The sequence below is a fragment of the Gorilla gorilla genome, chromosome 8 (genome assembly GCF_029281585.2).
Source record: "Gorilla gorilla gorilla isolate KB3781 chromosome 8, NHGRI_mGorGor1-v2.1_pri, whole genome shotgun sequence".
Lineage (NCBI taxonomy): Eukaryota > Metazoa > Chordata > Mammalia > Primates > Hominidae > Gorilla > Gorilla gorilla.
The window spans coordinates 126,132,195-126,154,474 of NC_073232.2; the positions used below are offsets into that span (position 1 = coordinate 126,132,195).

General features: G+C 38.1%; 2 protein-coding genes across 5 annotated transcripts in view; one reads left to right on the top strand and one right to left on the bottom strand.

The window, feature by feature from the left end:
- Positions 1 to 1,350: 1,350 nt before the first annotated feature.
- Positions 1,351 to 21,549, bottom strand: DCLRE1A (DNA cross-link repair 1A). 3 transcript variants are annotated; one of them, XM_055352182.2, is made up of 11 exons: positions 20,971 to 21,549; positions 20,410 to 20,464; positions 19,333 to 19,880; positions 15,586 to 17,250; positions 13,815 to 13,948; positions 12,295 to 12,413; positions 10,708 to 10,848; positions 8,956 to 9,101; positions 8,018 to 8,172; positions 3,683 to 3,824; positions 1,351 to 1,938 (listed from the first exon to the last, which is right to left on the bottom strand). In XM_055352182.2, the coding sequence occupies exons 3-11, from the start codon at positions 19,790 to 19,792 to the stop codon at positions 1,778 to 1,780; spliced, it is 3,123 nt and encodes a 1,040-aa protein (XP_055208157.2). In that variant the 5' UTR covers positions 19,793 to 19,880; positions 20,410 to 20,464; positions 20,971 to 21,549; the 3' UTR covers positions 1,351 to 1,777. The 3 variants fall into 3 exon arrangements, with proteins under 3 accessions (XP_055208157.2, XP_063566589.1, XP_018890866.2); XM_063710519.1 differs by lacking the exon at positions 20,410 to 20,464 and having other exon boundaries at positions 20,971 to 21,257; XM_019035321.4 differs by having other exon boundaries at positions 19,333 to 20,464; positions 20,971 to 21,257.
- NHLRC2 (NHL repeat containing 2) overlaps positions 21,491 to 22,280 on the top strand; it is a 62,339-nt gene continuing 61,549 nt past the window's right edge. For both annotated transcript variants that reach the window (XR_002007656.4, XM_004050119.5), the window contains exon 1: positions 21,491 to 21,668. Coding sequence is in view for 1 of the 2 variants with exons in the window: in XM_004050119.5 (XP_004050167.3) it covers positions 21,491 to 21,668 (178 nt within the window). In the remaining variant the exon portion in view is untranslated. The remainder of the gene's footprint in view (positions 21,669 to 22,280) is intronic.

The window sequence follows — 22,280 nt, forward strand, 5'->3', positions numbered from 1 at the left end:
CTCAACAATAAGAAAATGGACAACCCAATTAAAAAGTGAGCCAAAGATCTGAACAGACACTTCATCAGAGATATACAGACGGCAAATAAGCAGATGAAAAGGTGTTCCGTATCATGTCATTAGGGAAATGCAAACGAAAACAAAAATGAGATATCGCTATGCACCTAAGAGGATGACCAAAATCCAGGAAACTGACACCAAGTGCTAGTGAAGATGTGGAGCAACAGTAATGCTCATTAGTTGCTGGTGGGAACATAAAATTGTATAGCCACTTTGGAAGACAGTTTGGCACTTTCTTATAAAAGCAAACATACTCTTATCAAGGACTGAGGTTGCTGGGTAGTATATTTACCCAAAGGTGTTGAAAACTTAGCCCACAGAAAAGCCTGGATCAGGATGTTTATAGCAGCTTTATTCCTCATTGCCAAAACTTGGAAGCAATCAAGATGTCCTTCAGTAGATGATGGATAAACAAACTGCGATACATCCATACAAAGGAATAGTACTCAGTGCTAAAAAGAAATGAGCTATCAAGCCACAAAAAGATATGGAAGACCCTTAAATATTACAAAGTGAAAAAAACCAATCTGAAAAGGATACCTATTGTATGATTCCAACTACATGACATTTTGGAAAAAGCAAATATGGAGATAGCAAAAAGATCACAGTTTGCCAGGGGTTTGGGGGGATGGAAAAATGAATAAGCAGAGAAAAAAGGATTTTGGGGACAGCAAAAATTTTGTAGGATATTACAATGATGGATATGTCATTATACATTATACAAACCAAGGAATGTACAACACCAAGAGTGACCTTAATGTAAATTGTGGACTTTGGGTGATTATGATGTGTCAATGTAGGTTCATCTCTTGTCACAAATGTACCATTCAGGTGAGCAATGTTGATCACGGGGGAGCTAAGCATGTGGGGGTGGCAGGAAGTATATGGGAAATCTCCGTACCTTGTACTCAACTTTGCTGTGAACCTAAAACTGCTCTGAAAAATGAAGTCTTGGGCCGGGTGCGGTGGCTCACACCTGTAATCCCAGCACTTTGGGAGGCCAAGGCAGGCGGATCATGAAGTCGGGAGTTCGAGACCAGCCTGGCCAACATAGTGAAAACCCGTCTCTACTAAAAATACAAAAAATTAGCTGGGCATGGTGGTGGGCGCCTGTAATCCCAGCTACTCGGGAGGCTGAGGCAGGAGAATCACTTGAACCCGGGAGGTGGAGGTTGCAGCGAGCCATTGCACTACAGCCCAGGTGACAGTGCGAGACTCCATCTCAAAAATAAATAAATAAATAAAATAAAATCTATTAAAAACAAACCAAAAAAACAAAAGACACCAGAGCAAATTTTATATTAATTTTATTTAAGTATACATGTCATATAAAAGTTTCATCTCATAATTTTAAAGACACATAATTACTTATATATATAATGCTTCAAACTACTTTATTAATTATCATTAATCCTTTTGGTCTCTGAATCTGCCTTTGCTTCCTCTTCTAAGGCTTGATGCAGAATATAACTGCCCATGGAGGGCAGGGGACAAGAAATTAAGGGTCCCAGGGAGACCCAGTTTCAGTTGTCCCTGATGATGCTGAGAGGCATTCAGCACCACGAACATGTTGTTCAAACATAAATGAGAAAATAAACTATCTGAACAATCTTCATGAGGTTTTTCCACACAAAGTGTATTTCACATTTCTATAGATTTAACTACTAACAAGCTACATCCAAGGAACTTAACTACTACTGAATCCTCGGAGGTATCATCAATATCCAGCTTCCAATTTCCACTCTCTAAAATATTTCTCCATTGTGCTCCTAGATTTCCAGGTGCCCACATTTACAGTAGGTATGATTTTCTGGGGCTTCAGCCACTGGACAAAGCGCTTCATTTCTAGGTAGCTGCTGTGTTCACTGTAAGGAATTCCTGTAACAAAAAAGAAACGAATTTGTACACTAAAATCCAACTAATTTAAACTTTCACAATCCTAAAATAAAATAGAATAAAACAAAAGAGAAAAGCAATCCACAGTATTTTTGTCAAAAACCCCTCAGTGCTTTAGTTCTGATAAGAAAACTTGTTGATATCTTTTATGAATAATAAAGATTAAGACATTAAAATTATACCGATATGGTTTGGCTCTGTGTCTCCACCCAAATCTCATCTCAAATTGTAATCCCTATGTGCTGGGGGAGGGGCCTGGTGGGAGGCGATTGGATCATGGGGGCAGATCTGCCCCTTGTTGTTCTTCTGATAGTGAGTTCTTGGTCAGGCATGGTGGCTCACGCCTGTAATCCCAGCACTTTGGGAGGCTGAAGCGGGCAGATTACCTGAGTTCAGGAGTTCGAGGCCAGCCTGGCCAACATGGTGAAACCCCGTCTCCACTAAAAATACAAAAATTAGCCAGGCGTGGTGGCACATGCCTGTAATCCCAGCTACTCGAGAGGCTGAGGCAGAAGAATTGCTTGAACCCAGTAGATGGAGGTTGCAGTGAGCCGAGATCATGCCACTGCACTCCAGCCTGGCGACACAGCAAGACTCTTGTCTCAAAAAATTAAAAAAAAATAATAAGATAGTGAGTTTTGGAGATCTGATGGTTTGAAAGTGCGTGGCACTTCCTCCTTTGTGCTCTCTCTCACTCTCCTACTCCGCTAGGATAAGATGTAAGATGTGCTTGCTTGCCCTTTGCCTTCTGTCATGATTGTAAGTTTCCTGAGCCCGGCCAGTCATGCTTCTTGTTAAGCCTGTGGAACTGAGTCTATTAAACCTCTATTCTTCATAAATTACCCAGTTTTAGATAGTTCTTTAAAGCAGTGGGAGAATGGACTAATACAGATATGAAACTTAGAACATTCAAAAATCGATTACCTTATTGCGTGTATACTTAATAACATGCATTTCCAGAGAGTCCTATTTAATTAGGTTTTTCTTATTAAACAATTCTTCCTTTAGACACTTTACTTAGCTACAGGTTTCAGGAAAATATGGAAGAAATATGAGTCAAATGTGAAGAATAACAAGCAGGAGACTCTCACTTCCAGAGCAGGTAAGCAGATTTGTCCCCAAGCTTTGCACACATAAAAAAATAGGAAAAAAAGAAAAAACAACCACACCCTTTATCTTCTTTGTTGAAGATCAAGTACCACAGAGAAAGGTGAAAAGGGTCCTATTTTCAGTATACTAGGGTCTTCAGAGGCTAAGGGTAAATCACTGGTCTGGTGACACCCCAAACATGTTTCCATCAGCTGTCACTGCAATAAGCCAACTCAGAAGGCAGTGGTAAACCTCCTTCAAGGATGAAAACAGGCAAGTCTGTATCTCCTGCTGTCACCACATCTAACCCATCATCTTCCTGCTCCCAATCTCACATTGTCATCTATACTTCCAGTATACAACCACAGTAGTCCTTTCAAGTTAATTCTGCAATTTCCTCTCAATATCACTGATCGCAAAGTGAAATGATCTGTATTCATTAATGTCTATCTACTAGTCAAGCTCCTTTATATCAGTTTACAATGGACTAGATACAGGATTAGAGTTGTAGAGAGATGAAAACTCTTGAATTATTAAATTCTTTGGTGCCTGTTTTTGTTGGATTTGAACTTTACAACATTTTTTAAAATGTAAAGTAATTATAAACATTAAAAGTGAGAAAATTTAGTAACTATACCATATATTGAAATGTTTCCTTTGGTCTGGGGAATAACATCTGCTATTCTAGTGAACTTGTTAGAGTGTGTCCATCCTGTAGGTCGAAATGCCAAAATCTGATTGTATTTCCCACGACACTTCTTCAAATGACTCTGTAAGCCCTGTTAAATTAAAATAGCATATTGAGGTCAATGGAGACGAGTTATATGGAATAAAACAGACTGATTAAAGATGTTATATTGGCACAGGCATGGGGAGTTTTCATTTTTAAGCATTAGCTTCAACAACCTAGTGCTATGCTTCTAAAAAATAATCACTGAAAAATATATATATAAAATGTTTTCTCCTTTACTTACCTGAAGTTAAACAAGTACAGTCTGGAAAAAAAAGTATAGCGAGACAACTTTAAACACAAGCAATTAGGTATAAACAAATTACAATTCTGATAGCTACCAAAAACAAAAACAAAACTACTCTCCAAATCTTACTCTACAGAGATAATAATATCAACAATGGTAAACACCAATGCAAACATATCTCCATGCATATACACCAAAAGGGGATAGCTAGGTGGATAGAAATAATTTTATGTGAATGGCATTATACTTAATACAGAGATACATTTTACAGCTGCTTAATAGCATTCTTTTCAGGTGTTTATGCCTTTTACCCTTTAAACATGAACTGGATTTATTTTAAAACTTTTCATACCACTATTGTTGGAAGTAATATGCTCCCCTTATAAGTCTTGAGTAAAATAGAACTTCCCCAAACTAAAGTAATCATAAATGATGACATTTGATAAAACTCTTAGAAAATCAATGACTGAAGTTCAGTCTTCGAAAGATAAGAGAAATCCAGTTATAAATAATAATGGCACGAGGGATACAAAAAAATCTAATACTTTTGGTCTGAGGACTAAAATCCATAGTTTCAAAGACTTAGAATGAATAATAAAATTCATTTTATTGATGAATTGGTAACAATCCTTTAATCTTTTGTATCAAATAAGAGCCTTTTATTAATTAGAAGTGAATATAAAAATACCTACCATAAGACAACCATATTTCTTACCAATTACTATGCACACCAAAAAAAGTTAAAGTTATTGATACGTAACTAAATTTCCATTTCAATATTCTTGGCTCTGCAAATTTGCAAGTTTTTGCCTTGCTTAGTCTAGGACCTAGCTAATGTAATATTATTTGTTTAATCACTATTCCTTCTGCCCTTGTCCTCACAAAGAAAGAAAATAGTAAGAAACTGAGGTTTAGAGTAATTATACATATAATACATAAACTGAGTCCAACTTTCAATACACATCATCAAACCTGTCCATTCCTATTTGTCTCTGCAAAACCATCCAGAAGAATTAAATGATAACTAATATTTGCTTTTTGTGGGACAAATTAGAGTTACCACAAAAACATCATTAGCTTGTACCATAAACAAAAACTTTGGATACTATCATATAAGCCAAATCTACAGAAAAAAAGACTACCAGCAGCTACAAATAGTCCATTAACCACAATCTGAGAACTATTCTCATGAGGAAATTTATTAAGAATACTTTAGTCAATATGAAATCCCTGATTTATGACTTGTCTCTCTCCGTTTATTGCTAACCAGTTTGGGAGAAAAACACTTTTAGCAATGTTACTAGAATTATTTTTTCAGCATGCAAATAATCATCTATAACATCATTGTTATAACATTTTACCACAATCAATCAATCAGGTTTAAATCAGGTGGTAGTCAACTACGTAGCACATGTGAACTTGGGATGTTGAACTAGATAGCATGAATTGTATTTATAGCCTTTCAAAGGCTTTCAGGCATGCCCTGGGCACCTTGAAAACTGTATTAGGATTACCTTTTCACAAAAAGTAATTATCTCTCATGAAACACAACTTTTGGCTGGTTAAAAAAAAAAAAAAAAAAAAAATGGCTCTAATTACAAACATCAGCTTCTGCTCCATCTGTGTTTTGGAGGTAAGAAATCTTCCGAGGCCGGGCGTGGTGGCTCACGCATGTATTCCCAGCACTTTGGGAGGCCAAGGCGGGCAGATCACGAGGTCAGGAGATTGAGACCATCCTGGCTAACACGGTGAAACCCCATCTCTACTAAAAATACAAAAAATTAGCTGGGCGTGGTGGCAGGTGCCTGTATTCCCAGCTACTCGGGAGGCTGAGGCAGGAGAATAGCATGAACCCGGGAGGTGGAGGTTGCAGTGAGCCAAGACCAAGCCACTGCACTCCAGCCTGGGGGACAGAGCGAGACCCTGTCTCAAAAAAAAAAAAAAAAAAAAAAAGAAATCTTCCGAAAATATTTGGGTAAATGAGGGACAGGGGAGGAAAAAAAACTTTTCACAATATGCCATTTTATAGTTTTGTTTTTAACGTTGTGAATGTATCATCTATTCAAAAACATTTTAAATACATATTTCCATTATCATTGCTAGAATGTTTAATAAATATTAAAAGAAAAAAAAAGAAGTCTTCAGAAAATGTGATCAATACCCAGTCACTTTAATGGAGGAAGAGGAGGGACTACTGAAGGCAATACCAGTAAATATCCATTCTGGTATTACATAGTTGCTAGGGTCAGTGTGGAGGACAAGAAGATACAGACTTCACTTTCTGCGAGCTTACAGCCTAGTGGGCAGGAGGTCAGTAAACCCCACCTTCTAATGGAAACCACCTGCCCTTTCTCAGCTTTTTCTATCCCTCATCATCTATTACACCATCAGCAGCTAGGAGCCTTACAGACTGACCTTTTCACAAAGAACTTGTGTTTTATTATAAAATCCTAGACGTGGAAACATACAGACTTGACGACTATCAAAAATATAGATTTAATGACTCCAGATCACTCCTCCAAGGATACTAGCCTCAAAAAATCATTCAAAATCAACATTTCTGAGTTATTAAAACCAACTTGAATTCCTGTATTAAAAAGTTATGCTTAGGCCAGGCATGGTGGCTCACACCTGTAATATCAGCACTTTGGGAGGCTGAGGTGGGCAGACCATTTGAGCTCAGGAGTTTGAGATCAGCCTGGTCAACATGGCGAAACCCCATCTCTACTAAAAATACAAAAATTAACCGCACATGGTGGCACATGCCTGTAATTCCAGCCACTCAGGAGGCTGAGGCATGAGAATCGTTTGAACCTGGGAGGCAGAGGTTGCAGTGAGCCAAGGTTGCACCACTGCACTCCAGCCTGGGCAACAGGGCGAGACTCTGTCTCAAAACAACAACAACAAAAAGTTTGAGTTTGTAGTAGTGAAAATCTAACTCTTGTTTAAGTTGGGATTTGTAAATATATGCTGTCTACAAGAAGGCCATATGCATCAGAACACACAGTCTGTAGAGTGGTAGGTTGTGACGGAACTGTCAGAGAGGAAGAGGTGGCCCTCTTCCTGTTCAAAGTGGATGCACTTCATTACCTATTTTTCAGATCTTGCTCAGAAATCTTACTTCATCAATTATTCTCTTAACTTAGATTCTTCTTGTCCATTAAAACATAAAAATCCTCATCTCTGATGGCCAACAGACAAGCAACCCTCCTCCCTTTGGCCATCAAAGTATCCAGCTTCTCTTCACGCCATGCTCTAGTCTTCCTGTCTCCATTGCCTCACCTCTCATTCATTCTTTTTATTTCATAAACACAATAGCAAATGTGAAAATACATTCTTTCATGCATTATGTTCTGAATTTATTTTAATATACAGGTTTGATGTATTCAATTGCCAGGTGTCAAAATGTTAGTATATGGAATAAACGTTAGTTAGTATATGAATAAGTCTGACAAATAAGCCCCCAAATCCCAGCAAAGTCATATCATATGTCTTAACTTACACCTTGGAACTAATGCTCAAACTTCCTCTTAGGATACACTTCCACTATTTCATTTAATTGTCGCAACAAGTAAATTTTCAATATTTATCAATCTAGAAAGGCTTAATATTAATACAGAATAGAACAGACCTGAAGTAAAGTAAGAACTTCTTAGATTCTTCACTCATTTCCCCACTCACCCAGAAAGAACTGGAAAATGATCTTAAAAATTGAAGGTTTGAATGACCAGATAGCTGCATACCTTTCCATTTTTGTTCCTTCCTATATATTAGTTCTCTAGCTCCTAAACTTCTGGTGGGCATATGAATTACTCTACAGAGTTGCACATCTAGAAAAACTATGAACATTTAAAATTCTTCTTAAAAGATTGTCTACGGCAAATTTTACTATGGGCGACTCTATTATAATTGAATTCCTCTAAGTTAAATGAAGCTTAAAATAATCAGATTACCTTTTTTGTTCATCCTAAAAGACATAGCTCTTGAATGCTTACCTTAAAATTAATTTGCACCATTGGGAGAAGGTGAACCAATGAACTGCACATGTCGGTAGTGATGAGTGAATTAATTTCTGGTATATTGAGGCACTGTAGAGTTTTATATTTTTCCTGGGACATGCCCACTTTTGAACCTAAAACATCAGCAATGGCTATGGGCAAAAGAAAAGATTAAAAATAGTAAACTTACAGCTTGTGAAAAAAAAGTTACAGTTTAAGCAAATTTTAAGGTAAGAATTTACCAAATAAAAGGAAATTCAAAACATTCACACTTTTACCATGATATCTCAAAAAGGCTGAATCATTTTGTTAGTTTACTGTGTGGAATGAATTGTGAGAAAACCAAAAAATTTATTTTTAAAGGCTTATTATTTACTATTTAAAAACTGCAAAAGTGTATAGAAAGTGGGTAGAGGAAGGGAAGGAACTAAATTTGAAGAAATTAAAAGCCCCAGCTTTATCATCTTTAATGTTTGATATAATGTGGCCATACGTAAGAAGAAATGGAAAGTATTTTGCAAATTAGTACAATACTACCTGGACAAACTAAGTTATACATCCAGAAATCATTTAGGAACAAAAATTAAAACTGATTGCTAATATAATTATTATCCTCAAAGAATGCAGCAATACAACTATGCATTAATCATCTTTCAAAGTTTACTAAATAACAATGTAGCATGGGCAGCTGCTCTATAAATTTCTTATATCTAGAAAGCCTAAATTAAACACAATTATCAAATGTTTCCCTAAAGTCAAACCTTTCAAAGATTAAATGTTTCAAACTGTCAAATTTTCCTTCAACTTCAAAGGTAATATTGAATCATTACAGGAAATAATTATCAAATGCAAGAGTAGAAACTGAAAGGGCATTATGCAAAAAGAATCTGATCTTTATAATATATTAATGTAAATTAGATACACCTACCACTCACCTAGGAAGACTTTCTCTTTTCCAATAGAGTAAGTGCCACAGACAACAAGAGCATGTGGGTTTAGAGTTACAGCCTCAAAGGCAGTATTGATGGCAAACCGGATAACCTCTTGCTGAGATGGAAAGGTGTATTCTGGGCTACAATATCTGTGATATGGAAACATGGTACTTACTAAAAGAACAATAAAAAAGCCATCACCTTAAGCTGGATGCTATTTTAGAAAACAAGCGTTAGCAACTTACATACAACAGCAGTGTAATATATTAACACCACAAGTTATCTCACTGCCTGTGGTTGGAATTATTTACCAGTTACTACTAACTTAAAATCAAATTGTAAGTTTTCAGTATATCTTTTTCATTATATTTCTTTTATCACTCTCAAAAAATTGTCTTTTTGAAGACTTTTTTCCTCCAAGAATATTTCTAGCAAGCCAGCTATTTTAGTTATAAATTATAAACCTCACTGTCTTTTATTTAACTCCAAACACTATCAAAAAATCATATTGATAAGGATTATATTTGGACTAAAGACTGACTTAATAAAAAATGATTAAAGTAATGAAACTAAATATGAATTTAGTGAAACAGTTTTAAATCAGTTAATATTGACATGGTTAATATTAATATCATTTCTTACAGACACAAAATATATATACTATGTGTATATATATGTACATGTGTATACACACACACACACACACACACACATACACAGATACATACAAATACAACAGATCCAGTTGGGTCTATCTCCATGCAATATAACCCAGTGAAAAATTAAGCTACTATCTATCTATCTATATTTGAGATGAAAAGTAAGCACTTTTTCACTAAAAATGTAATCAACTGCAAAAGCCAAAGAAACATATTTTTCCCAATTTTCAGAATTGTTTTTGCTAGTCAACCACTAGAGAAGAGGAAGAATAACCTTTCTCCTATAAAAACCCATGAGGAAATTCAGAATCGTATCAGAATAGAACTAGGTAACAAAAAAGGGTTTTTTTAAAAACTTATTTTCTTAATTTATCCAGTGCTTAAAACTCATATAGAAGAATGGAAAAACCAGTTATAGTGTGAGAAAACTGGATGCGGAAAGACCATCTTTTACTAAAATATTGCATCCAAATGTACTTCTCCTTGAAACAGGTTGAAATGGTTAAGATAATTTCTAACAAGTTGATGAGATATTTTAATATATAAAATCACATCATATACCAGAAATATATACAATTTTTATTTACTTAATAAAGCTAGGGAGAAATACATACACAGTTAAAATGTAATGGCTTATGCCATTATATTTATAGCACTCAGGAATTCAAAACTGTCACTTATAAATTATCTTTTTAAGAAAAGAACAACAGCAACTTTGGATACTCAAAAACAGAATCACATTTTGACCTCTGTCTTCTCTTCACAATTAATAGCTACACAGTCACTCTGAAAGGACAACTTAAAAGGGTGTCTTCCTAAAGTTTGCTCCTAAGTTTTTCTTCCTTGTTTCAGTAACAGGATTCTCATGTAACGTATTTTCAAAAATAAATCACACAAAAAAATGAGCTGTAGTCAGTTAACACATACAATCTCAAATTTGCCCTTAAGCAAGTATATATATATTTTTCAAACAGCATCCCTCTGATAAAGAGCCTTAAAATAATAATTGGCAATAAGCCATCATTTTGATAACCATAATACAGAGAGCAAAGGCTGTCAGTGGGAAAAGGAAACATACAAAAAAAGCCTCTCTTACGTGGTATCTAAGTACAGCATATGGACTTTCTGGTCCGCAAGAAGAGAATGTTCCATGCTGGGATCTGCTCTGAAGTCTCCCGTGTGTAATATGACAGTACCATTAGGAAGATAAAAGAGGATCATGACAGCACCTGGACAGCTGAACACAAATGTCAAAGGAATGTTCATAACACAGGCAAGCACCTAAAGGAACAGTATCTATTTCAATATCAACAAGTTAGCACACTTTATTAGCTGACCACAATGACACAGCATTGCACTACAGGAAATGCGGCACTTCAACTCAAGGAAATTTACATCATAAAAAGAACTGGTGTGCAGGAAAGGCAGACCCAGGTTGCTCAAACTCCACACATTCCCAAGAAAAGCATGTCTTCGGGACTGGCCCTTGGCTGGCTCCTAGGAAATGAACTCTGAACCCTAGGAATATTATGCCTGGTAAGACTGTTTTGTATGCCTGAGACATTGAACTATGTGATACTAGCTTGACGCTAACTTTGTGATCTATGGTGAAAACCCCATAAAGTTGACTTTAAAAATCAGAACTCAGCCAGGCATGGTGGCTCACGCCTGTAATCCCAGCACTTTGGGAGGCCGAAGCGGGTGTATCACCTGAGGTCAGGAGTTCGAAACCAGCCTGGCCAAAATAGCAAAATCCCGTCTCTGCTAAAAATACAAAAATTAGCCAGGCGTGGTGGTGTGCTCCTGTAATCCCAGCTACTTGTAAGGCTGAGGCAGGAGAATCACTTGAACCCGGGAGGGAGAGGTTGCAGTGAGCTGAGGCTGTGCCATTGCACTCCAACCTGGGCAAAAAAAGCGAAACTCTGTCTCAAAAAAAAAAAAAAAAATCAGAATTCAAACTGGCAATTAAAAAAAAAAAAACAGCAGCAAAGTTAGCAGACAAAACCTTAAAGGCAACCTAATGTAATAGCTTGGCCTGGATTTTAGGTAACCTAGATTTAGTCTTCTTTCTCTTCATCTATGACCTCTATGTTACAGTGGGCTAACATTCTATAGAAAGTAGAAAGAAGCAGAGTTGACAGTTGTGTTTTGACAACATGAATGCTGATAGTACTTTATATTAAAGAAAAAAAGAGGGGAAAATGGAGGCCATTTCCAAGAAAAAAAAATCTTCCAAACCTTTAATATCTAAAGCCTGAATGATTTCTTAGTTTAAAGAGGGGTAGGGGGAGATAAAACCAACCTCTAGTATCTGAATGGAATACAAGCTGTTAATTTATGTAAATGATAAATGATACTAAAGAAAATGGCAAAATGTTATCTTGCAAAGAACAGCAACAACAATATGTTAAAGTATTTTAAAAAATAAGATGGAATCTCAGATGTCAAGTGTAGTAATTTAAACTGGATAAAAAAATGGGTTAGATAACATTTAGAAGATCCCTTTACTTTTAATCTCTGATTCTATAATTGGGCACATTATTTTTCAAAAGGAGAAACATCTTACTCAAGTTTTAAGAAATATCAAGCATATTAATTATAATGAAAAAGTTATTAATCATGCCAATGTGTTGTCCTTTTGAACATTTAAAAAATGTGCTATTAAGATGACTTTAATACTTACTGATTGGCATCAAGCAAAACAACTTTGACACCATTCACAATACATTCAGTGTCCAGTGGCAATGGGTGAATATATTGTTCTTGCACATGAAGCTTGTTCTTCAACAAATTGCCAGTTATCTGCAAAACAGGACGTGCTTATTGCTGATGCAGTAAAACACTAAATATTTTATTTCATACCTAGTTTAGAACCATAGCACCTTAATAACATCCATTTTCCTACTTATATTTAAGTAAACACTCCACAATGCCAGGAAGAATTTCCTATAATGGCTGTGCCACTACTCTGCTTGAACATCGTCACTGACTTCGCCTCATCTGTGAAGAGTCCATCCTTCCCACCATGACATACAAAAGCCTGAGTGATCTGGTTCCAGCCCATTCCTGTGGGTTTGTCTCCTGTTATTCCCTACCTTGTGTTCTAGCCATTTTGAATTACCTGAAGTGCCTGGAATGGGCATATTTCTCAGGTGCCTGTGCCTTTACATAAACTTTACTCTCTACCTAGAATGCTCTTTCCTCTGCCTGGTCCTGGAATCAGACAGATTTGCATACAAGTTCAGACTCTGCCATTGCTAGCTCTGTGACCTGGGGCACGTCACTTAACTTCTCCAAACCCCAGGTGTTTCATTAATAAAAAGAATTCCTGAAGCATGCTTCAAGAATGCTGTGAAGATTAAATCAAATTCTAGTTCAAGCCCTTAGTAATGAGCATTAAAATGTTCACTTTTTACTAATTAGTTCGAGGTATCTTTTACCACAAAACTGTGTCTAACCTTAGCCCAGGACAGGATAAAGCACTCTCTTCTCCCTACTCCTAGGGAGTACTACTTCTATTATGATACCAATCCCAATATGGCATTATTTATGAATGTTTCCTCTGGAGGTTATAGGCTCCTTGAAGCTTGATACAGTCATGTCCCTCAGTATCTGCAGGGGACTGGTTCCAGGACCCCCTGAGGACACCAAAATCTCAGGATGCTCAAGTCCCTTATATAAAATGGCATAGTATTTGCATATAACCTATGCATATCCTCTTTAAATCATCTTTAGATTAATTATAACACCTAATACAATGTAAATTCTGTGTAAATAGTTGTTATACTATATTTTTTAATTTGCATTATTTTTCATTGTTGTATTATTTTTTATTTTTGAATCTTTTCGGTTGCGGTTGGTTGAATCCATGGATAGGGCACTCACAGATACAGCAGGCTGACTGTATTTTGCCTTGAGAATCCATTTAGGCTTTCAGTGAATGTTAACTAAATGAAACTTCTTGTTTTTAGTACATTGTGAAATAGTTTATCTTTTGTTTCCATGTAATAAAACAGATGTTTTCTAAAAACTGAAACTTGACATTAACTCGTTTTAAGTTTAGAACTTTTACGTGGAATATGTTCTCTCATTTTTTTTCTAGTAGAATGAAAGATCTTACTGGTTTAATTATTATTTTTTAACCAAATTGCTTAGAAATTCACAGCATTCTACAAAGTCAAAAGTTAGAATACTAAAACTTACCTCACTACAATAAACTGGAAATGTGAAGTGTTTAGACAATCCAGCATAATGATCAGAATGAAAATGTGTGAGAAAATAGGCTGTGCAACCTTCAACCATGCCATACTGAAAGGCATCAACTGTAAAGCCGGTTCCTGCAATAAAAATACCGACACAGTAGGTTGAGCAAGAGCTAAGATACTCAATTTGATTATAAATACTGAATGAACCCTCTATCCTCTTTACCTCTTATTTCCAATTTATATTTAAAAACTTATACCACATAAATTTAACAAAAGGTAAAGCTAAAGTTGAGAATGTCTTAAAAGTTTCTACCAAGTATCTCAGTATAGAGACTTTTGTGAATAATTGCACCAAAAAAATTTTTTTAAATTCTAGGTTACAAACCAATTACTTCGTTTTAACTAATACTTTCACAATACTTAGCACTTTACTTCTGCAAAACAGCAAAAGGAGAATGCTAACTTTCTTCTAAAACATGAATTCTCAATGGGGGCAGTATTGATCTAAGGAAGCCAAAATGGTTGAGGGCCAACATAATCTCACATATGAGACAAACAATGTATCTACCATCTTTGAATTTTGCTGCACAGTCGAACTAGAGGAGGGGGTGGGAAACAAGAAAAAAAATGCCTAAAAAGGCTCCTTAGAGGAAGAGTAATGAAGAAGAGGTTGAGAAATACTGTTCTAAAGTGTGCTCATGCAAGAAATAATTAAGTGTACTGACTGGCGATGTGCAAATAAATAAGCATAACTTCCCAATTCTATTGAGACTTATCAACACATGGTTTTAGGATCATTTAAAGTATAGAAAATTGGCCGGGCTCGGTGGCTCACGCCCGTAATCCCAGCACTTTGGGAGGCCGAGGCGGGCGGATCACGAAGTCAGGAGATCGGGACCATCCTGGCTAGCACGGTGAAACCCCGTCTCTACTAAAAATACAAAAAAAAATTAGCCGGGCGTGGTGGCGGGTGCCTGTAGTCCCAGCTACTTGGGAGGCTGAGGCAGGAGAATGGCATGAACTCGGGAGGTGGAGCTTGCAGTCAGCTGAGATCACACCACTGCACTCCAGCCTGGGCGACAGAGCGAGACTCTGTCTCTAAATAAATAAATAAATAAATGAAGTACAGAAAATTAATCAAAATAATTATTAAAAACACCACTGATGTTATGAAGTATATAAATGCTATTCTTTACATAAATATATTGAACAAATTATAGATCTAGAACAACAATAAAGCACTTTAAAAATCTTTCAGCAACCAAGTATATTTTGGCAGCAACCAAAGTATATGAAAGGGCAGAGAAACTAAGTTCTAATATGGTTTTAAAATTTTTGGCATTTACTATGATATGTAAAACTTGTGACATTTCCCATCTTTGAAACTATTTAGTACTTCGTATTTCTCACAAGCACTTAGAGGCTGCCTTTTATTACAGTTATTTACAGAGATGCCTTTCCTCCTTTTGTATTAAGCTGAATCCCTACTCCTCTCTTACTAATCTTTCTATAGCCCATAATATCTACCTAACTAGGATAGTCACTTACATAGAGGGCATGTTTAATAGAAACTTGATTAATTGAATGGAGCAAAAAAAATCAAATAGGCAAAAACCAAATCTACGTTAGAGGCTCATGAAGTATCACAAAAGCAAAGGAAACACATACAAAAAAATTGTCTCATACACACACACACACAATGGGCAATAAACACAAAGTTCAAAAACGTTGTCTTTGTTGATATATCGAGTATTGACATTTCAGCTTACCAGGTATTTTCTTATAGAATGGACATGTCTTTTTTCTTGATCCTTCTCCATTAGATGACTCTGGGATTTTCTTGTTGCCCCTTTGCAGCCCACCATGAGCTGATTTTGTGAAGACTTTGACTTTACTTAAATTGACTGCTTCAGATTCTGTATTAATAAGGTGATCTGATCTCTTCTGACATGCTCCTTCCTGCAGTGAATTTGACTTTCTACATCTCTTTTTTTGACGCTGTGACCTCTCACTAGAAAGTTCCACAGAAAGCTGACTCTCATGTAAAGTACTTGCATCAAATTCTAAATCACTTAAAGATTTTTCTGCTTTCCTCTTGCACTGCGAGGACCTCTTTTGATTAGGACTTGGAACTGGATTTAAGTTTATCCCTTCTAATGCACTTTCCCCTAGCAATTTCTCTTCTTTTCTTTTGGGAGGTAATCCAAAATACACACCTATATCCATTTGCTTCATTACCTTGGTAGAAGGATGTCTTGCATTATACTTAAGACCAGAAGGCAATATTTTCAAATACTTCGGAGCAGGTGTACTAGACAAGTTTTCTGTATTTAAAATTGTAGCTTTACCAACTGGCACACCCTCTAATGCCTTTCTGCAGAAACATACTGAGTTAGTATTATTCTTAGCATTCAAGTTCTCACTTGATAATTTTCTAATTGTATTTTGGGTTGGTTGGGAAGAAAGATACCCTTCTACCTGACTTTCAAAAGGTTTCAACATTAAACTCTTAACTAACGGAAGAGAAACTTGATTGTAAACATATGATTCTTCAATTACCTGTTTCTGTTTATTTGATTGAGCTGAGTGAAATTCTGGCTCATCAGGTTTTGCTTTAGTTGCCTGATGAACAGAAGCAGCAAGCTTCCCTGCCAATGCAGGTGGAAACAACACAAAATCACCACCAGTACATGCCAGATCATAAGGCAAAGTACTCTCATTATTTTGAGAAATAGGTTGAGACAAATCATTTAGACTATTGAATCTAGACAATCCTTCATCATACTTATCCCGAGTTAAGAAGCTGTTCACTTCGGGGCAGCTCTCATCCTGGTCCTTGAGTAAGGGACCATGTCGTTTTTTAAAAAAACCACAGCTGTCATCATCTTCTTCGAGGCTGCCATCTTTTGAGCTTTCGGTAAAAAACAGTTGTTCTTGTGAATCATCCGGTTTTTCATCGATATCATGAGTGTCTTCATCACTTTGAAGTGGAGAATAGGAGATTTCACAGTCACTGAAGTCATTTTCTGGCAATGGCAAATTTATGTGTTCTGAGTTGTTTGCAAGACGCAAAGCAACTCCCACCAGTTTGTCATTCTCAACAAATTCTGTAAATTGTAGAGCTTGTTGGGATGTTTGGATATGAGTAGAAATCTTTTCACTGGCTTCAGTCGGAGACGGAGACTTTTTAAAATACTGTGTCATCAATAAGGGATCATTTGAAACCGAGTTATCAGTTTGGTTCTGATACGAAGACCATCTTTCCTCAAGGCTACAAAGGACGCCTGACTTAGTCTCACTGAAACTGCCACCTGACGCAGGTGATGGGCTGCTAAAAGGATGATCACCAGCCCTGCTTTGAGCTAGCAGGAAGTGAGTGTATCTCTTGTAATGAAAAGGAATGGTTGAGGTACACAGAAGACCATCAGGACACTCTGAAATTTTAATAAAGAAAAAATATTACACGATCAAAGCATAGACTAAGCTTTGACAACATTAGCAGTATAAATTGGGTTCCATTATTTAATATCCACATTGCATATAATAAAAAGCAACAATTTTAATAAGATTAGTTATAATTGTTGATACACTGAACAAGTTTTAGATTCTATTCTAAGAATAGAATTTGAGAAATTGGTTCATTATAAGGCTTTACTAATTTGGAAACTATTCCCTATCATACTACCATGATTGAGAAACTTTCTATAAGCCATCTTGGTATATCCCTGTGTATGTTAATTTCCAGATTTATCAAAAAATGACACCTCCCTCCCCTCAAAAAAGATGTTGTATTTGTTATATTAAATTAGAAAACTTCATGGCTTACAACCTAACTTAAAAATGCCTCTTAAAAGCATTTGTTATACAATGGAATTTAATTCAAGAGCCATCTGAGAGTCTACTCAAAGGAGTTTAGTGAAAAACCAAAAGAAAAATTTTTTGAGGTGGCTTCATCTATATGACATTTTACCCTAAGGTCTTCAACCATGGACTCCAATTTCCATTCTTGATTTTCAAGTTACATGAAAGCAAATTACTAGCAAATTTATGAGGTTTTCACTTGCTATCCTTTTCTGGGAAAGGCTAATGCCAAATTTAAAGAAGAGTTTTTTTTTTTTTGTATCTTCATGCAGTACTTTAAAATAACTACAGGTTAATAATAAAATGTATTCTGAATCATAGCTAACATGAAAGCCATATTGAGTATTTTTTTATTTTACTGAATTTTAACTTTTTCAGATTAAAAAAATCCATATATGGAATATAAATGATTTCAAAATATAGAAATCATCACAACAACCTGTTCTCCATATGTATTCCAAGTAGGATTTTCTACGTTAAATACTTATTACATATTTTAAAAGATAAAAAAACATAGCATACTTTTATTATCATTTGACACGTTTTTTGTTAGAATCTTAATCACCTAGGACTCCTTCACAGTTCCTCTTCCTGTATACATAGCACGATGACTAAAACATAACCATATTTAGAAACCACATTATATCTATACTTTTTTTTTTTTTTTTTTCAGACAAGGTCTCCCTCTGTCGCCCCACCCAGGCTGGAGTGCCCTGGCATGATCACAGGGCCCTACAGCCTCGACCTCTTGGGCTCAGGTGATCCTCCCACCTCAGCCTTCCAAGTAGCCCACCACACCTGGCTAATTTTTGGTAATTTTTTTTTGTAAAGATGGGGTTTCACCATGTTGCACAGGCTGGTCTTGAATTCCTAGGCTCAAGTGATCCGCCTGCCTCGACCTCCCAAAGTACTGGGATTACTGGCATGAGCCACTGTGCCCAACCTATTTATAATTTTCTATGGAGTTCCATAATAATAACCAACTGGGGCCGGGGGCGGTGGTTCATGCCTGTAATCCCAGCACTTTGGGAGGCCGAGGAGGGCAGATCACGAGGTCAGGAGATCGAGACCATCCTGGCTAACACGGCGAAACCCCGTCTCTACTAAAAATACAAAAAATTAGCCGGGTGCGGTGGCGGGCGCCTGTAGTCCCGGCTACTCGGGAAGCTGAGGCAGGAGAATGGCGTGAACCCAGGAAGCGGAGCTTGCAGTGAGCTGAGATCGCGCCACTGCACTCCAGTCTGGGCAACAGAGAGAGACTCCATCTCAAAAAAATAAATAACCAATTGGACAAGTTATCTGGCTTTTAAGAACTTTCATCTATAAAATGTCAGTACTACCTACCTTATATGGTGATTGTGAAAGTTGGGTAAGTAGACAGTGTGAAAGTACCCAGCATAGTAAGGATTCAGTTAACATTTATGGAAAATAATCCAGATACTTAGGAACTTTTATGAAATAACACAATGTATTTAAACTGTTTTCTAGTCTGCCATTTGCTTTACAATTATACCGTTGACTGGTATGGTGTCTCCCAATGTCTCATCTCTCTTTTAGGTTACTGCTTGCCTTCCTTGTTTCACTGAATTGGTATGTCTGACCTAATGAAGACTTTTTAGATTATTTAGAAACTACTACCTTTTCTGCAGTCTTACCTGTTTCAGAGCGTGGTGGAGAATCCAAACATTCAAAAACATGCCATCGAGGTGTCTGCCCTATCAATGAGGAAAAAGGCATCTGGCAATTTGGACAGTATCCATCATAAACTGGACGTATCTTTGGGGGCACGTGTTGGCTTTTTTGAGTTCTACAGAGTTTTCCTGGAGTAGTTTCCTTGTCTTGGGTCTGCTGAATACCATCTCCACAACTTGAATTCTGACTAGAAGCTACAGAAGTCTGACAACCTGCATTTTCAAGGGGCATTTCATGGTCCTTCACCTCTTTAGCTTCTGTGGCTCTTTTTCTGTTTCTACTCCGTTTTGACTGGTATTTTCCATCTGTTGCTTTTTCAACAGATTTTAGAATATTTTTAGAGCCATTATTTGGATCAACTCGTTTTGGTTTTCTTTTAGATTTGTATTCCCAAATGTCTTCTTCGGAAATGTCTTCTAACATGGCAAAATGATTTTATCATTCAAGAAGTATTAATCTTAAGTAAATTGAAAGTCCATTTCTTGTCACAAAAAGTTATAGAATTATTTTGCTGAGAAAAAAAAAAAACAAAGGTAAGAAAACCCCCACAAACTCAATGGGAATCTGCAGTGTTGGTAATGAACATATTGGCAAGCTACAAACCTTGTACCTGACAACACCTGCTATTCCATTTATACCACAATGAAACTAAGATAAACCTATCACGGGAGTAGCAACTGTGAAGTTCTCCATTATGGGTGCTATTTCATTCAAATATCTTGTCCTTTTCCAGGGCTTGATTCATAAAAATAAGAATAATACTTCAAAAATTAAGCACTAATGGGAAATATAGGTTCAACAGCTTAATCTTAGAACGAGATTTGTAACATTGTTATGAAGCTACTGTCAGTTCTTTCAAGTGGACAACCGTCCAAATAATTCATAAATCCAACCACAGTCCCTGGACAAGGGGCTTAATAGGTATCCCAAACACTAAATGACTATCTAACAAAACTAGTCACAACATAATCAAAGAGATGTGTAATTCGCAAAAAAACTGCGAAGTCACTGCCCTCATCCACGACTAGTGGATACTCAACCACTTCAGTTTCCCGGGACAGTCCATGATCTTCCTCCAGCAGCAATGAACAATCCCTGCACAGTGAACAAAAAAAGTTGATATGTGAAAAAAGTTCAAATATGTGAAAGGGTGGGCTTGTATTGAGGTCTGACTCCGTATTGCACCCATGGTTCCGAAGGTGGCCAGCCCTCTGTCCACCTGACTCAAAACGGGGTCACACGCCAGCCTCTCCCTTATCTTTTGGCATTAGAGGCTGGAAGGCCAGGAAGCGGGGCCTTAATCCTCTCCAGGTTAAGCACAGCGAGCTCCAAAAAGCCCTCAGAGTCCTCCCCTTCTGAAGACTCTAAGGCCCGCCCTCAAGGACCCTCGCCGCCCCCTCTCTGCCACTCGGCACCCCAAGGGAGCCGCTCCAGCTGCATCCGCTCCTCCCGGCACCCCCATCTAAAAATGTGTTCGCGCCCGCACTTTCAGCACTCCCAGATGACAAAACGCTGTGTTTGTGTATAAGTGAAAGCCACTCGCGCCAGTCACTTCCAGTTTACAAAGCCTTCTCTCTGGAGGTTATCCCTACCCCCTTTACCTTTAGAGTCTTGGCGGGAACAACTTCCCGCTGCCAGTGCCGTGTCGAATCGGCGGATGCTGGTCAAAGAGAGAGACTTTAAAAATAATTTTTAAAAATACACTGCCCTTTTAAGTCCTACGGATTTATTGTATTTTATTTGTGTTCGAAAGTCCGCTAATTCCCAATGTGGAGGGTTGGGGATGTTTCCCTTAGCGCCTCTGGGACGCTGTCCCTGAGGCCTTATTCCATGTTGAATCTGACGCTCTCAATGTCCAGGCTCGGCTGCGGCGTGGGGACCGAAAAGGGGCGGGGTGGGTCGGGACGGCAGTTTGATTACGTCCCCGGGAACTGCGCCGATTTGGACTTTTGGCACTTGGACGTATGCTTTAAAAAGAAAAAAGTGTCATTGGCGTGGAGTGGGGCTAGTGGAGGGTGAGGTGAATGCGCCGTTTGGAAACCACAGGACAGTGAACGTTTAGTCTCTCCCAGCGAGACTCTCCCGTGGGCCCGGCGGCCGCCTCAGGAGCCCGGCGGAAACATGGCGGCGCCCGGAGCCCGGGGCCGCAGCCTCTCCGGCCTGCTCCCCGCGCAGACCTCGCTAGAGTACGCCCTGCTCGACGCCGTTACCCAGCAGGAGAAGGACAGCCTGGTCTATCAGTATCTGCAGAAGGTGGACGGCTGGGAGCAGGACTTGTCAGTACCCGAGTTTCCGGAAGGTGAGGGGCTGGCGTCGGGGTGGGGGCCCCTCCCGGCACCTCCCCTTCCTCGGGGACGGCGCCCTCCCGCGAAGCAGTGGGCTAGGCGGGTTTGTGTCGCTGGCGCCCCGGGGAGTGGCCCTTCACCTAACTTGGGCCGCTGCTTGCGTGTTCTGCAATTCCCAGGGGTCCCCAAGCGGCCACCGACGGGGGTTTTCCTGGCACGGGGATCCACATACTCGTCTGTGTATCCTGAGTCCCGCCCGCGTCTGATGTTATTAGCCAAGTGGACACTCCGTGAATATTTAGTGTCCCCGGTGGCAATGATTGCAACGTCCACACCATTCTGTCCAATCAATCTGGTTCCCCAGTGTCGTCTCGTTATCTTTCTGCATCATCTTGACATTTATTGATCACTTTTTCATGTATCACACACAGTTTTTTTTTTTTTTTTTTTTGATACGGAGTCTCGCTCTGTCTCCCAGGCTGGAGTACAGTGGCGTGATCTTGGCTCGCTGCAACCTCCGCCTCCCAGGTTCAGGCGATTCACGTGCCTCAGCCTCCGGAGTAGCTGGGACTACAGGCCCGCGCCACCACGCCTGGCTAGTTGTTTTGTTTTGTTTTGTTTTTTTG

Excerpts from the sequence above, each read along its gene's own strand:
- DCLRE1A (XM_055352182.2), bottom strand. The coding sequence starts at position 19,792 with ATGTTAGAAGACATTTCCGAAGAAGACATTTGGGAATACAAATCTAAA. Across the intron at positions 10,849-12,294 it reads GTTTTGCTTGATGCCAATCA|CTGTCCAGGTGCTGTCATGA; the intron begins GTAAGTATTAAA and ends ATTTGTGTTCAG. Across the intron at positions 9,102-10,707 it reads ATGCTGTACTTAGATACCAC|ATATTGTAGCCCAGAATACA; the intron begins GTAAGAGAGGCT and ends TCCATATCACAG.